Here is a 15,608-nt window from a genome sequence, read left to right on the forward strand (position 1 = left end):
CGGCACGTGCCTGTGTTTTCCTGGCTGGTCTCCAAAGACCTTGCCGCATTTCAGAAAGCTAAGAGCGCGGAGGTCGGGGGAGCGAGCGAACGAGCGAGCAAGCATCCAGCCCCTCCCCGCGGCCGCGGCGCCCGACGGGGACCCTCCTCCCGCTCCCATTCGGCGGTGCCCGGCCGCCTTCCCGCCTCCCCGCGCAGCCCCACGCCGCCAGTAGCAGCGCTGCTGTCTCCCCACAGGAGGACTGGGGGCTGGGGGGGACTCTGGAGTCTGCAGCGCCCCCGCCCCCTCGCTTTTTCTTTCTTTCCAGGCTTTGGGATCTTGCTGCCGGAGCCCGGAGAGGTTCTATCGAGAGCGGCGCTGAGCGAAGAGACCCGGGCACAGGCTTCCGCGGCGGCGCGTGAACCGAGCTGGGCGCAAGACATCCCAAGCTTCGCTTCCGGTCCTCTCCGCCTCGGCTGGGATGTAACGAAGGAGAGCGCTCGTCGCCTGTCTCCCACGCCTGTCTCCTCACCCCGAGAGCGCACCAAGGACCCACGGCTGGAGTCCCTTTGCTTGCGGAGCCGCGGGACGGCTCCCAGTTCCCAAGCTTCGGAAAGAGCGCGGTTGGATCACCACCTTCCCGGCGCCCCGCACAACTCCGGGGCCGGCGGCGCGCGCGGCTGGACCAAGTCGCGCTTCCCGTAGACTACCCGGAGTAGGGACCTCCCGGCCAGCCCGCCTGCCTGCACGCCCTGTAAGCCGGAGCTCCCCGCCACCTGCGCGGACCCCGCACGCCCGGCTCCGCGCCCCCGCAGCGCCCCGCCGCCCCATGGAGTGCGCGCGGGCCGCGGCTTCCTGAGCGCGGACGCCAGCGCTGTCCAAACTGCGCGCTGGGGTGCCCCGGCTCAGCCCCGCTCGGGGCGTTGGTGAGGTCGGGGGAGAGCGCACCATGAAGTCTGTGCTGTTCAGCCGCTTCTTCATCCTCCTGCCCTGGATCCTGATCGTCATCATCATGCTCGACGTGGACACGCGCAGGCCCGCGCCCCCGCTCACCTCGCGCCCCTACTTCGCGCCCTATTCCGGGGGCCGCGGGGGCGCCCGGCTCCCGCTCCGCCGGGGCGGCCCAGGGCGCGGCCGCGAGCCACGCAACGAATCGTGGCCGCGGCCGCGGCCGCCGCCACCCGAGCCGCCGCTGCCCACCATCTATGCCATCACGCCCACTTACAGCCGCCCGGTGCAGAAGGCCGAGCTGACCCGCCTGGCCAACACATTCCGCCAGGTGGCGCAGCTGCACTGGATCCTGGTGGAGGACGCGGCGGCGCGCAGCGAGCTGGTGAGCCGCTTCCTGGCGCGCGCGGGGCTGCCCAGCACTCACCTGCACGTCCCCACGCCCCGGCGCTACAAGCGGCCCGGGCTGCCGCGCGCTACCGAGCAGCGCAACGCCGGCCTCGCCTGGCTGCGCCAGAGGCACGGGCACCAGCGCGCGCAGCCCGGCGTGCTCTTCTTCGCCGACGACGACAACACCTACAGTCTGGAGCTCTTTCAGGAGGTAGCGGCAAGCCAGGGCGGGCGGGAGGACACCCCATTGGGCTGGTCCCGCCACGGCTGCCCTTCCCCGCGCGCCCACTCGGGACTCCAGGCGCAGCGCCGCGGCTTGCGCTGATCCCCCGGGGTTGGAGGAGGGTGGGAGGACCTCCGGGACTTCTGAAGAGAGTCAGGCGGGGGCTTTGCTTCCCCCCTTCCCCCCCACCCCAACACACACACACAGACACACACACACTCACCGGCCCCGCGATTGGGCTGCAGCGGTGGTGCAGCTGTGAGGCTCCTGTAGGATTTCTAGAAACTGGGCTCTGGCCGGCCTGAGGATGGAGCCCCGAGAGTCTAGGCTACAAGCAGAGGGGTTCTGCGCCCTGGGGGCAGGCTAGGTGGTCTCTGACGGCCTTTTCAGTGCACGCAGATGTGATTCTGAGTCTAGAGCCGTATCAGGAGGACGCTGAAGATGGTGACTAAGAATCAGCCAGACACCCATTTCCCTGTTACAGTTTGCTGGGCTGGAAATGGTTACTAGTGAAAACACTGACTTCTAGGGAGTTCTTCCCCACCATCTCTCCCTGTACCCCACAAAGGCCCTTCTTGACCCTAAAGATGACCTCCTTTTCGAGGAATCCCTCTGGCAACTGAGTTTAGGACTGCCCTTCCTGCCCTGTGGTTCTGTTTTTTCACAGCCCGAGGTTATCAGCAGGACTGCCGGGTTCCTTCTCCTGACCCTTTTCGAGGCCCCTCTTTGGCCACTTTTCCACCGGCCATTACTGCTTGGTCCTCGCCGTGAGGTCCCCAGCACAGCCTGGCCGCTGGTGCTAGGATGGCAGTGTCTCTTGGAGCTCACAGTTACACAAAGCCAGCAGGCACCGTGTTGGAACAGGTGTTTGTCCCTGAGGCTGGTGCTTTGCAGCCTGAGTGTGTGCGCATGCGTGTGCGTTCTGCGAATGAGGCTGGGTTGCCTGGTTTTGACAGTTTTCTTGTTAGTTAGTTAGTTCAGTCACTCAGTCATGTCCGACTCTTTGCGACCCCATGAATTGCAGCACGCCAGGCCTCCCTGTTCATCACCAACTCCCAGAGTTCACTCAGACTCACGTCCATCGAGTCAGTGATGCCATCCAGCCATCTCATCCTAGGTCGTCCCCTTCTCCTCCTGCCCCCAATCTCTCCCAGCATCAGAGTCTTTTCCAATGAGTCAACTGTTCGCATGAGGTGTCCAAAGTACTGGAGCTTCAGCTTTAGCATCATTCCTTCCAAAGAAATCCCAGGGTTGATCTCCTTCAGAATGGACTGGTTGGATCTCCTTGCAGTCCAAGGGACCCTCAAGAGTCTTCTCCAACACCACAGTTCAAAGGCATCAATTGATGCGTTTGAACTGTGGTGTTGTTTTCTTGTTCCTCCCCCACAAATATAGCGGGAAAAGACCTTGGACTTTTTGACATGCCTTGGGACTGTTGCCTTCCTCTTCCCCAAATCCCAGACATCCTGACTCTGAGACTCCATCATCCCTTCCCTTCCGCTAAGTAAACTGGGCGGTCTGTATGTCTAGACATCCCCCCACCCTCTGCCCCGGTGGTGCTAGTGATAACAAGCCCGCCTGCCAATGATGGAGACATAAGAGAGGCGGGTTTGATCTCTGGGTCAGGAATATCCCCTGGAGAAGGGCATGGCAACCCACTCCAGTATTTTTGCCTGGAGCATCCCATGGACAGAGGAACCTGGAGAGTTACAGTCCACAGGATCACACGAAGTCAGACAGTACTGAAGCAAATTAGCACACTCTTCACAGAAATCACAAACGTCCCATGCTTTCATCCTAATATCTCCATTTGGCTTTCATAACCTCAGGATAGAGCTATTCTGTGTCTCTCCAGCTTCATTTTTCTGCCTGTGTAGCTTTAAAAATCCATTTCTTGGGGTCAGTTGTTGCCTTCATTTCTGTTCATCCTCTCTTGCTTCTTGACTAAAAGAACCAGTAATTGCTCTCCTCTCCTCTCTTCCATGCTTTCATGATGGAGGGCTTTCTTCCTGTATTTCTTCTGAAGAAATCAATTAGCTTGTCATTGTATGGTATGGTCTTCATTATAACCAAGATTCAAAATATCAGCTGATTTTTTAAGTTGGGTTTTATCGTGATTCTGCCTGCATATTCTTGCCCCCAAAAGACATGGTTTGTATTCTGAAGCCAAGACCCTTATATTTCAGAACACCATCATTTCAACCCCCAAAGTCTTTTTTCTTCTTGTACAACTTGGAAGTTGTCTGCTTGTGAAAATGTGTAGTCTTGGGTAAGCAAAACAGTGCACATTTTTATTAATTAACCTTTTAGGGGAATGGGCTGTGAAGGGCAGTGAGTCTCAGTTGCTCCCCCCTTCCAGCCCACTGGTGTGAGGCATTGGACTGAAGGGAGGAGTTGGCACAGAGCGCCAGAGAAACCGCCCAGAACACAGTCTTTCTTTGATGCTTCCCAAGCTGAAAGATGTCTTGTTCGTGGTGGATATGAAGCAGCAAGAGGTTTTTTCATTGCTCCGTAGGGGAAAAGAAAGAGAGAAGATAAGGAGAAGAGGATGGGGACCAAAAAAAAGTGTCAGCCGAGAGGAAACTATATGGGGAAAAAAAGCTAAACTTTTAAGATACTAATGTTTTGTATGGTTGGAAGTAATGAAATATTCAAAATAAACTTACAAACATGTGTGTCTCTTATTTATGGAGAGGTGCCAAGTATGCCAAATACACAACAGAAGGGATTTTTTTTTTTAAGCGTAATATGCATGATACACTTAGAATTTAAGTCCTGTAGTTTCTCAGGGTTCCTCCCAGGCAGGAATTTTAGTACTAATCCCTTTCTTGCCCACCACCCCTCCCCCAACATAGTGTTTTGAACCAAAAAAGGCATCTCTGTTCCCCAGGCATGTATGTTGAGACATTAAGTTTTCTTTATTACAGCACATTCTTTTATTTGCATGGCAAGCAAGATTGACCTCTCTAAGAAGTCAGATTAGGGGAAATTATGCATCCTTAGTCTTGTATATTAATGGGATGTCCTACCCTCCACCACTAGATTAATGATTCCACATGGATTGCAGCCTAGACACTGCTGTCCTGGTGAAAAGGTAAGACCAGCTAAGACATCTAAACACTATAGCTCCCTGGGGGAAGGGAAGATGCTGATCAGGGATGCTGGAGGGCCCGGCATATATCTCAGCCCTTTCTATGGTGCACACACAAATTAGTTTTTAAGTAATTCACAGTACCTCAGGAAAGAATGTCCCGGAGGCAAGCTTCATCTTTTATTCATGGTGCTTCTCGTTTCCATGGTTGATGTTAACGTAGATAAGATAAAAGGAGGAAAATGAACCAGGTACAAATTAGCTCTCTAAGCATTGGCTGCCAATGAAGGAAAGTAAAAGAAGAAAGGTTTCCAAATTAAATTTAAGCCACAACAGGCACTCTGGTGCAATTAATCCTCCGTGGTAGCTTAGCTGGAATTGAGCTTTCTTCTCCCATCCAGCTAGCCAGCCAGCCAATTTTCAGGCTCCCCTTTCAACTGAGCTGTGTGGCCAGAAAATAAATATTTGCATCAAACAACCCTACATTTAACAGCCAAATCCATTTGCAAAGGAAGCTGTGTGAATTGTGGCGGAAGCTGAGCTGCCTATCAGAGATGGAGGTGCTTGGAGTTATCAGGTTCCCAGCGGCCTCTTCTTGTGGCCTTGATAGGAGTTTGCACTGTGGCTCTCAGGTAATCCTGGCTGCCTGCGGCCTGCACACCCCATCCATCTAGCTCTCCGGAAAAGCTTATTTGCAAAGGATTTGCCAGGCTTTCACAGAAGCAACAGCCACAGACAAATGGGACTGTAGCTGATCACATTTTTTCAATAACACTATTGATCAGATTTCTGTCCTCTGCTAGAAAACCTTCCAGGGTTTCTTGAGTTTAAAGAGGCCGCTTTTCAGGTGAACTTGCTTTCACCTTGGGGAAACCGGTAGAACCAAAAGGTTAAAAAATATCACTTTCCAAGCAAGGAAAGAACTTTTAAAAGTTTAACTTTCAGTTTAACAAGGTGATGCTAGAAGACAAGCTGACTTCGAAAACAGTTACAGGCTCAGGAAAGGTCTCAGTTACTGAGATTGCACTTGGAAGATGTTTCTGGCAAGTAGTGAACTAGAGAGGCCCTTTGGATGTTGTGCTGGGTGCAGTCAAGCTGTTTGTGTGCTGGGCAGGGGCTGGGAGTGGGGGAGGTGAGGGGCGAGTTCACCCTGCCCTTTTCTGATAATTTAGTTACATGTTCAACCCTTTACGTGCAGCTCATTGGAGCCATAAATTGAGATTTACAGTGTTTGGCACTTTCCCCCCTAAATAATAGATTATGAATGTATTTCCCAGAAGGAGACAGGAGAGCTCCCTTTCCATATCCCCTTGACACAGTTACTTAGTGTAGAGTGATTATCTTTTCGAAGTGAAGAAACCTCAAAGATGCTTTTAGCGAGCACCATCCAAAGATGATTTTACCTGAAACACGCCCCTCACGTGTTATTTCTTCCCTCCTAAGAGCATGTTAGTCATGCTGTGAGTCTGATCAAATGTGAGAATTTTTCGAAACGGATGTCTAGAAGGATGGACAGCTTTCCTAGTCTATCAGTGTTAAATTTGTACATTTTCTTTACTTTCCCTGGATGTATGGTACTTGAGCTGTGGCTCATTTTTGACAGCGTTTTCTTTGGACACCAGCAGTTTTCATCTGGATCTTAATATTTTAACGGATCAGGAATAACTCTTTGGGTTTCAAAGGCCTTCTCCCTTCTGCCCCTTCCTGTTGTCTTTTTTCCATCTTCCTTCTCCCTCCAACCTGCTTTCCACTGATTATTCTTTCTCATGAATAGACATGAAGACAAGTCCGGGTTATTGTGTGTGGTGACGAATGTGTATCTTTTAAGCATTTAGACTGTTGTCTGCAGCTTCTTGGATCCTGGCGGGTGACTCCATTTTCTTCTGTCTACCCCACTTACCTCTAAATTGCAGGCTAGTAAATTTTCTCTTGTGTGAACAGTAATGGAATAGTAATTGCTTTGAAGGCATGCTGCAAGAGCAGAATAGGAGAACCAAAGTCAACAGCCTTATTTATTAACTATTCCAGGTGCTACTCTAATAGTGGGTTTTTTTCAGGACAGAATTTAATAATATTCAGATATGTTTACTCAGGCCTTCTGGACTCTGATGAACTATTTGCTTGGTCAGCATAAATTGAGATAACATTTATATTTGATTTGTAGTGCTGTTGAAGCAGGCAGTTTAGGTTTTACGTCGTTCTCAAGTTTTCCCCCTGAAACACAAAATTGTCATACCAATCCATGGGTAAGTAGGTAGGCGGGTAAGTAGGTAGGTTTACAACAGCTTTCCAATTCATAGAAATGCACTGAAATACTCCATTGTTCCTACCAGGTAATTTTTGTGTACAACTTGGAAATAAACATGTAAAATACTCCTTATCATGGATACAAGCAAAATGAGTACTTACTACGGCCCAGGGGCCACATTTAGGGTGTTACGTGATTCTCTCATTTGATCAGCATGACTGACAGCTGCTGGGTAGATTCTAGTATGGCCCCCAGTTGCCCCCATTATAATGCTGATATTTAAGTGTGAACACAGTTCTTTGATGAATACAGGGATTTTAAAAAATGCAACCTGAATCTAACGTGGTCATAACCCTGATCAGTGTAATCAGTATCTCCGTTTTATAGGTGAGCTGCCGTAGCAGGAAGTCACTTAGAGGGTCGGGCAGCTGTCTGAGACAAGATCTCCTGACCAGGTCTGGAGCCTGACCTCTGGGTCCCGTGCAGCCCATCTCACTAAACTGTGCCGTCCAATGGGCGCATGTCATCCCCTGCTATGAGTAAAGCATCTGACCGGCAGAAGTCTCTCATGCTGTTCTAGCTGCTGCTATGCTTGAACTCGGGCAGATCTGTCTTCCTTTTATTAAATGGATTCTTCATTGAGGCACAGTTGGTTTACAGTGTTGTGTTCCTGTCAGGTGTGCAGGAGAGTGGTTCAGTTATACGCACAGGTCTGTCTTCCTGGCTGCATCAACTTGTGATTTTCTCTCTTGCCCTTTTCTTCCTGATGTAACTTGGATTTATGATAACGTCATCTCCTCACTATCTCACTAAGGGACCATTTGACTTTTAGACTCTTTTTTCAAGTCAGCTGAAAACTGCTAAATAAGCAGAATAACCTGAAGCCTTTTATGTTTTTGAACTGTCTACTCCTGGGAACAAGTAAGAATTCACTTCTGGGAAACTTCCCTCATGGTCCAGTGAGTAAGACTCTGTGCTTCCAATGCAGGGTGCATGGGTTTGATTCTTGGTCAGGGAACTAAGATCCCACAAGCTGTGGGGAACAACCAAGAATGAAATAATAATAAAAAAAATTTTAAATAATTAATTTCCGCAAGAAAATACAGTATTAACTTTTTTCCTCAATTGATGTACAAACATCAGCAATGGTAATCTGCTGAGCATGTCAGAGTGGACAGAGTGAAGGGAAGAATACATTTCAGGATGGAATGGAAATGGGGGTGACACTGGATTGCTTCCGGTGGGCTGGGTGCCTTACCATCGAGGTGGAGGAGAGGGGCTGGGGACCTCAGTGAATCTGAGCTGACGCTGACATGGGCGGCGGGCAGAGGGGCGCTGGGGCAGCTGCCCCCGGAGCACAGGACGAGCTAGTCGGAGCCGTTGGTCTGCTTATGCTGACCACTGCTGGCCACACTGCCCGGCTCACCTGCCTCCTCCCTTGTGGGTGGGAGGTTTGTTGATTGGCCTGTTTGGTTCTTTTGGGCCTAAGAATTTCTCTGGATTAAATGCAAAATTAGTAAATCTTGAGTTTCTGCATGCTAGGAAAATCTTGAGGATGGCTGAGCTAAGGGAAGGGTAAACATGCTCCTTACCCCAAGTCAGATTATATGGTCTTTTCCCCCAAATAACTGAAAACTCAGTAGTTTTTTTTTTTCTCCCTCTATCCATCTCCTCTGTCAGTGGACAGAGAATGTTAAACAGTACCTGGTGGCTCAGTGGTAAAGAAGCTGCCTGCTAATGCAGGAGATGTGGGTTTGATCCCTGAGTTGGAAAGATCCCCTGGAGAAGGAAATGGCAACCCACTCCAGTATTCTTGCCTGGGGAATCCCATGGACGGAGGAGCCTGGTGGGCTACAGTCCATGGGGTTGCAAAAAAAAATTGGACCCAACTTGGTGACTAAACAACAAACAGCAACATGTTACATTCAGTATCTAAGACTGTCCTTACTGCAGTCTGCATGGAAGGTATTTGTCAACTGATCTTTATCTGACTAGTGAAAGCTGCGCATGCTAGACACTGAACACTCTCCACTGAGATCTCCCTGATCTAAATTATCCTCAGTAGTGTATCACTCCACCAGCTTCCTTGTGCCCAGCTGAGCTTAAACATGACCATATTTAGAAGATGTTTGAAAGGAACAAATCAGTATCCTTCTCCCCTACTTAACAAGTATTAGTTGCACCTCTCCTATGTGCCAGACTCTGTGTTACTTACAGCAGGATGGAGCCCTTCTGTGAACACAGAGTATCCCTGCCCTCTTCTTTTAAGCCTCTGGACCTAAGCTGTATGCTAAGATCAGAGCCTGCTGAGAAAAACGCAGGTGCCTGGGCGTGTACAGCAGCAGCCCCTGATGCAGTCGTGAGTTGTAGTTGTGGTTGTGGAGGAAGCGACATTTGAGCTGACATCTAAAGGATGGAGGGGGTCTGGCGGGGGAGGGGCAGAAGGAGCCGCGTTTGAACCAGTCTGTGAATTTGGAAAGTTACACAGCAGTGTGAAGGGCATGCCTTTAGTTATTCACGTGTGCTTTTTAGATCCCCCTGCAGGCAAATCTTTAATCTCTAATTTTTTTTAAGAAGAACTTGGATAAGGTAGATACTAGATCAACAGAAAAATTGTAGATATATAATGCACATCCGGTTGTACCAAGGAATCATTCATGTAGACGGTCGTGATGCGTCTTAGCAGCTAACATCAGTATTGAAGTTCACTGCTCCCCTACTAGAATTCAAACTCTGTCAAGGTAGGTAGTTTCTTCTGTTCACTGCTGTGTCTCTAGTGTCCAGCATATTCTAAGTGCTCATTCAATACCTACTGAATGAAGGAGTGGATTGTAGGAAACGTTGGAGCTAAGGGGGTCCATCCCCAAAGGAAGCTATTTCAGAGATTGTCGGACCGCCGCCTTGAAGTTTGTTCGTGTGACTAGGGTTATGCTGAGCCCTCTAAGTAGTAACTGGAAGAAAAATTGGCTCCTGCTCTGACTCTGAGAGCTTTCAGTGCTAAGGAGAGATGGGCAGAGAGACCACGAACCTTAGTCTGTAGCCAGGCATCCCTGTGGTTGCTTGAGAGCAAGGAGAGGGTGTGGGAGTGACTGCGAGCCCACAGGGTGTTTGACCCACTTCTCACATGTGAGAGGTGGGAGGCTGGTGGGGGGCTCAGGTGGGAGCTTGGGGCTTAAACAGCCCCAGGTTCAAGTCCAGTCTCATCACCTGGTGGTCATGGGACATCCGAGAGGGTTGCCTGCCTCCTCCAATGGCTCCAAGAAATACTGAACAGAGGACGGTTATAAACGTTCTTTTCCCTGCTTCTCTACTGGTGACTGCCCAGGTGATGGGTCCCCCAGGGAGCCACTCTGTCTCACTTGGGGAGATGCCTCTGAGTCCTCTGCTCTTGAAACCTAGACTGTGCTTCCAGAAGCCCGGAGAGGAGGATGGGCAAAGGTACAGGACTTTCCCAAATTAGTCCATGCCAGGAGGAACTGGTAGATTGGCGATTTGAATTACGCCACTGGGTTATGATGAGAAAGAAGCAGGGCTTATGTATAAGGTGTCCTGGAGGAAGCAAGATGTGAGCGAGTAAAAAGCATCTTAAGGAGGTTTTAGGCTAGAAGGAGGTACCACAGTGTTCTTTGTGGGTGTGGAGCTGGTTAGGGACCGGGTGAGAGCTTGCAGGTTGGGTGCATGGGTCTCAGAGGAGGACATACATGCAACTTCCTGCAGCTCTTGGGTGTGCCTGTCAGTAACCTTCGCAGCTCTTGCCCCTGGCGTGGACCTGAGGTGCATCGCATAATAGATTCTTTCTGGCATCAATAAATGAATCAAGGAGACAGTCTGTTACAAAGGAGAGGGCAGCTTAGTAGGAATGAAATGAATCTATTTTTAAAAAATGTTTTACTGGGATATAGCTGCTTTACCGCGTTGTGTAAATTTCTGCTGTACAGCAAAGGGAATCAGTTATACAAATATCGCACCCCCCCTTTACTGATTTCCTCCCCATTTAGGTCGCCACAGAGCGCTGAGCAGGTCCTTGTTAGTTATCTGTTTTATAAATAGTAGTGTATATATACCTAGCCCAATCTCCCAGTTCATCCCACCCCCCTCCCCCCTTTACTGTCCGTATGTTTGCTCTGTATGTCTGTGTCTCAATTTCTGCTTTGCACATGGGCTCTTCTGAACCATTTTCGTAGATTCCACATATATGAATTAATATATGGTATAGTTTTCTCTTTCTGGTCTACTTCACTCTGTATGACAGTCTCGAGGTCTGTCCACAGATCTTCAAATGGCACCATTTTGTGCCTTTTGTGGCTGAGTAATACCCTTCTGTGCATCTGGACCACAGCTTTTCTGTCCATTCCTCTCTCTATGGACATCCTGGTTGTTTCCATGTCTTGGCTGTTGTAAATAGTGCTGTTGTGAACACGGGTGTTTTGGAATTATGATTTTCTCTGTTAAAGCATATGATTAGAAGCAATCGCTTGATTTTTAAGGTCGCTTGTTGGATGGGAAGTTTCAGCGTATGGGTCTCTCCCACACCAGTTGACTGAGGCGGCAGGGAGGCTCCAGTCTGACAGACTCTCCCGTGCCTGACCCTCCAGTCTAGACTGGATCACTGGGGCGTCTGCTGCCTGGCACCAACTGGGAGGTCCACCCTGAGCCGCCTTCTTGTTTTAAAAATACCGCTTGCTGCTGCTAAGTCACTTCAGTCGTGTCCGATTCTTTGCGACCCCATGGACTGCAGCCTACCAGGCTCCTCCGTCCATGGGATTTTCCAGGCAAGAGTACTGGAGTGGGTTGCCATTGCATTTTCATAAATGAAAGGATTTTGAAGCCCATTTCCTGCCATCCTGAGGAAGATGTAGTAGCTGGGGAGAGAAAGCACGTGTGTGTGTGCCCTTCCATCTGCAGGCCCCTGGGCTGTGCGGATGCACGTAGCTCCTTCCTCTCTCTGTTCTTTTTCTGCAGACCCTGAACTGCCCCGCCAGTCTCTGGTCGGAAATGTGGCCACTCCTAGGGGCCCTTGGCATTTTCTGTTCATATAACGCCTAAAAGAATTTGATAAAATTGCATACCTTCTAGGATATTTTCAAGTTGATGACATTTTAAAAATCATGTAAAATTGTTGCAAAGCATGTGATTTCTATATTGAATCAATTTTCATATTGAATCACTATGCACCTGAAACTAGTATTATATTGCAAATCAACTATACTTCAATTAAAAAACACTTTTATGATTGAATTAACAGTATGCTTCCCTGATGGTTCAGATGGTAAAGAATCTGCCTGTAATGTGGGAGACCCAGGTTTGATCCCTGGGTTGGGAAGGGCCCCTGGAGAAGTGACTGGCTACCCACTCCAGTATTCTTGCCTGGAGAATTCCATGGACAGAGGAGCCTGGCAGGCTACACTCCTTGGGGTCACAAAGAGTTGGACAGGACTGAGCAACTAACAATTTCACTTTCAATGGTATATTTAGTAGCAGTAATCAAGTTATCAAAATAATATAAATGTTGCAAAGTTGGATAATTAACAATTACGTATAAAATCTACATTTCTTGGAACTTGATTTCTTACAGACACAGATGAAGCATTTTGTTGCTAATGATGCATACTCTGTGTCATCGAGAGTATTACTTTTTGCTGGAAAGAGATGGGGTTTAGCATAAGTTTGTTTCCCTTTAGGTCACAATTGTTTCCATAAAATAACTATGATGGAAAGCATTTTCTTCCCTCAGTGTTCTCCAGTTTTTTGAACCCACCAGCTCTAAGCCAAAGACACTATGTTGATCTCTTCAGTTCAGTTCAGTCGCTCAGTCGTGTCCAACTCTTTGCGACCCCATGAATCGCAGCATGCCAGGCATCCCTGTCCATCACCATCTCCTGGATTTCACCCAGACTCACGTCCATCGAGTCCATGATGCCATCCAGCCATCTCATCCTCTGTCGTCCCCTTCTGCTCCTGCCCCCAATCCCTCCCAGCATCAGAGTCTTTTCCAATGAGTCAACTCTCCACATGAGGTAGCCATAGTACTGGAGCTTCAGCTTTAGCATCATTCCTTCCAAAGAAATCCCAGGGTTGATCTCCTTCAGAATGGACTGGTTGGATCTCCTTGCAGTCCAAGGGACCCTCAAGCGTCTTCTCCAACACCACAATTCAAAAGCATCAATTCTTCGGCACTCCGCCTTCTTCACAGTCCAACTCTCACATCCATACATAACCACAGGAAAAACCATAGCCTTGACTAGACGGACCTTAGTTGGCAAAGTAATGTCTCTGCTTTTGAATATACTATCTAGGTTGCTCATAACTTTTCTTCCAAGGAGTAAGCATCTTTTAATTTCATGGCTGCAATCACCATCTGCAGTGATTTGGGAGCCCAGAAAAATAAAGTCTGACACTGTTTCCACTGTTTCCCCATCTATTTCCCATGAAGTAATGGGACCGGATGCCATGATCTTTGTTTTCTGAATGTTGAGCTTTAAGCCAACTTTTTTGCTCTCCTCTTTCACTTTCATCAAGAGGCTTTTTAGCTCCTCTTCACTTTCTGCCATAAGGGTGGTGTCATCTGCATATCTGAGGTTATTGATATTTCTCCCAGCAATCTTGATTCCAGCTTGTGTTTCTTCCAGTCCAGTGTTTCTCATGATGTACTCTACATAGAAGTTAAGTAAGCAGGGTGACAATATACAGCCTTGATGTACTCCTTTTCCTATTTGGAACCAGTCTGTTGTTCCATGTCCAGTTCTAACTGTTTCTTCCTGACCTGCATACAGATTTCTCAAGAGGCAGGTTAAGTGGTCTGGTATTCCCATCTCTTTCAGAATTGTCCACAGTTTATTGTGATCCACACAGTCAAAGGCTTTGGCATAGTCAATAAAGCAGAAATAGATGTTTTTCTGGAACTCTCTTGCTTTTTCCATGATCCAGCAGATGTTGGCAATTTGATCTCTGGTTCCTCTGCCTTTTCTAAAACCAGCTTGAACATCAGGGAGTTCACGGTTCACATATTGCTGAAGCCTGGCTTGGAGAATTTTGAGCTTAGCAGAAATGATTTTAATAATCTATTGATAACATTAGTTCTTCAATTTTGTTGAAAAAGCTAATTAGAAATGTTCTGTCTTCTAAAAGGATGAGGTTACCCATTCATTAGAGAGAGGAACTTTCTTAATAAAGACAGCAGTATTTCTGATTATCTGTGTTTGGTCTTGGAGGTTTGATCTCAGTGAGACAATATATTTAATATGATCTGGGACGGATATGGGGTTTCCCAGGTGGCACTGGTAGTAAAGAACCCACCTGCCAATGCACGTGTAAGAGAAGTGGGTTTGATCCCTAGGTCGGGAAGATCCCCTGGAGGAGGGCATGGAAACCCCCTCCAGTATTCTTTCCTGGAGAATCCCATGGACAGAGGAGCCTAGCGGGCTACAGTCTAAGGGGTCGCAAAGAGTCCAACACTACTGAAGCTACTGAAGCTGGAGCAGGGCAGTTGGGACAAAGCAAGATGAAAGGCAAGACTGACCACTGCATCCAATAGGTCAGCTTTGGGGGAGCTTATGGAGAGCTGCCCAGAGGCTGGGATATGTCCTCTTAAAGCTGTCTGTGCTCACATGGTCCATGAGAATCTTTATAGACATCCAGGACCCAGGCACCCCCAGTCTGAAAACGGTTGTTTTGGTGAGAGGAGCATGAAGTTAGGAACTGGAAACTGTGGGCTCCAGACCCAGCCGAGCCCAAGCCCTCCAGCCATAACCTCGCAGGGGTCTTCATCCTTCACTGTGTTCTAGGCGCCCCCTCTCGGTGTTGAGATGGTTCCTTGTCATCACGTGTCTGAAGTTAGGAACCACAACGCCCTTTTTACAAACGAGGGTCAGCTGTATGGTGGGCCTGGGGGTGATGTGTCCAAGTGTGAGGATTCGGTGAGGGAGATGCCTGTGGCTCAGAAGGGCAGCTTGCCTGCGCGGCTGGACACCTGCTTTCCCGGGCGTCTGGCCGCAGGAGCGGGGAGAGGGGGTAGAAGACGAGATCCACCCGGCCCCTGGCTACCCCCGCTGCGTGGTCCCAGCGGTCAGCCTCCAGGGTCCACGTGTGGACACGCGATAATCTAGATAAACTCGGCATTGCAAGACTAAAATGCCAGTGTCATTTTTAAAGGTCGGGCGGCAGTTTGAGGATATTTTTGTAACACTGGAAAGTTCTTCCACGGCATCTGTTCTCACTGGTGACCGTGCTCCGGGCGTCCTTGGGACGTCTCTCTTGCGGGGAGCTTCAGCCTTGCTTTGCTGGGATGCTCAGGCACCCCCCCACCCCCACGCCCGCCCCAGTCCTCAGAGCTGGGGCTGGGCCTCATCCCCTGACCCTTGGCTTCGTGCCCGTGACCCCTGTTATACATACTGAAAAGACAGGGTTTGTGATTTTTTTAAAACCTGTTCCCGCCTTGCCTTTTCCCCTCTGTTTGGGGGTTTAAAAAAAAGATTTTAAAACAAAAACATAATGAGAACCTACTGTATAGCACTGGGAACTCTATTCAGTGCTCAGTAATGCCTATACAGGAATAGAATCTAAACAGTGGGTATACGTTCAACTGTATAACTGGTCCCCTTTGTTGTACAGCAGTGACTAGCGCAGCATGTAAATCAACTATACTCCAACAAAAATTAATTTTAAAAATACCCACAAAAAATTAAGATAAAGTCAGATTGACAACGTTTGTGGTTTCTGCAGGTGATGAT

The 15,608-nt window shown here is 48.9% G+C and overlaps 1 protein-coding gene across 1 annotated transcript in view; it reads left to right on the forward strand.

Annotated features, from left to right (window-relative positions):
- The first annotated feature begins 928 nt into the window (after window positions 1-928).
- The window catches only part of B3GAT2 (beta-1,3-glucuronyltransferase 2), a 109,550-nt gene continuing 94,870 nt past the window's right edge, over window positions 929-15,608 (forward strand). Inside the window, exon 1 of the mRNA XM_068983384.1 lies at window positions 929-1,528. Coding sequence (XP_068839485.1) covers window positions 929-1,528 — 600 coding nt within the window. The remainder of the gene's footprint in view (window positions 1,529-15,608) is intronic.

This window comes from Capricornis sumatraensis, chromosome 11 (genome assembly GCF_032405125.1).
Source record: "Capricornis sumatraensis isolate serow.1 chromosome 11, serow.2, whole genome shotgun sequence".
Lineage (NCBI taxonomy): Eukaryota > Metazoa > Chordata > Mammalia > Artiodactyla > Bovidae > Capricornis > Capricornis sumatraensis.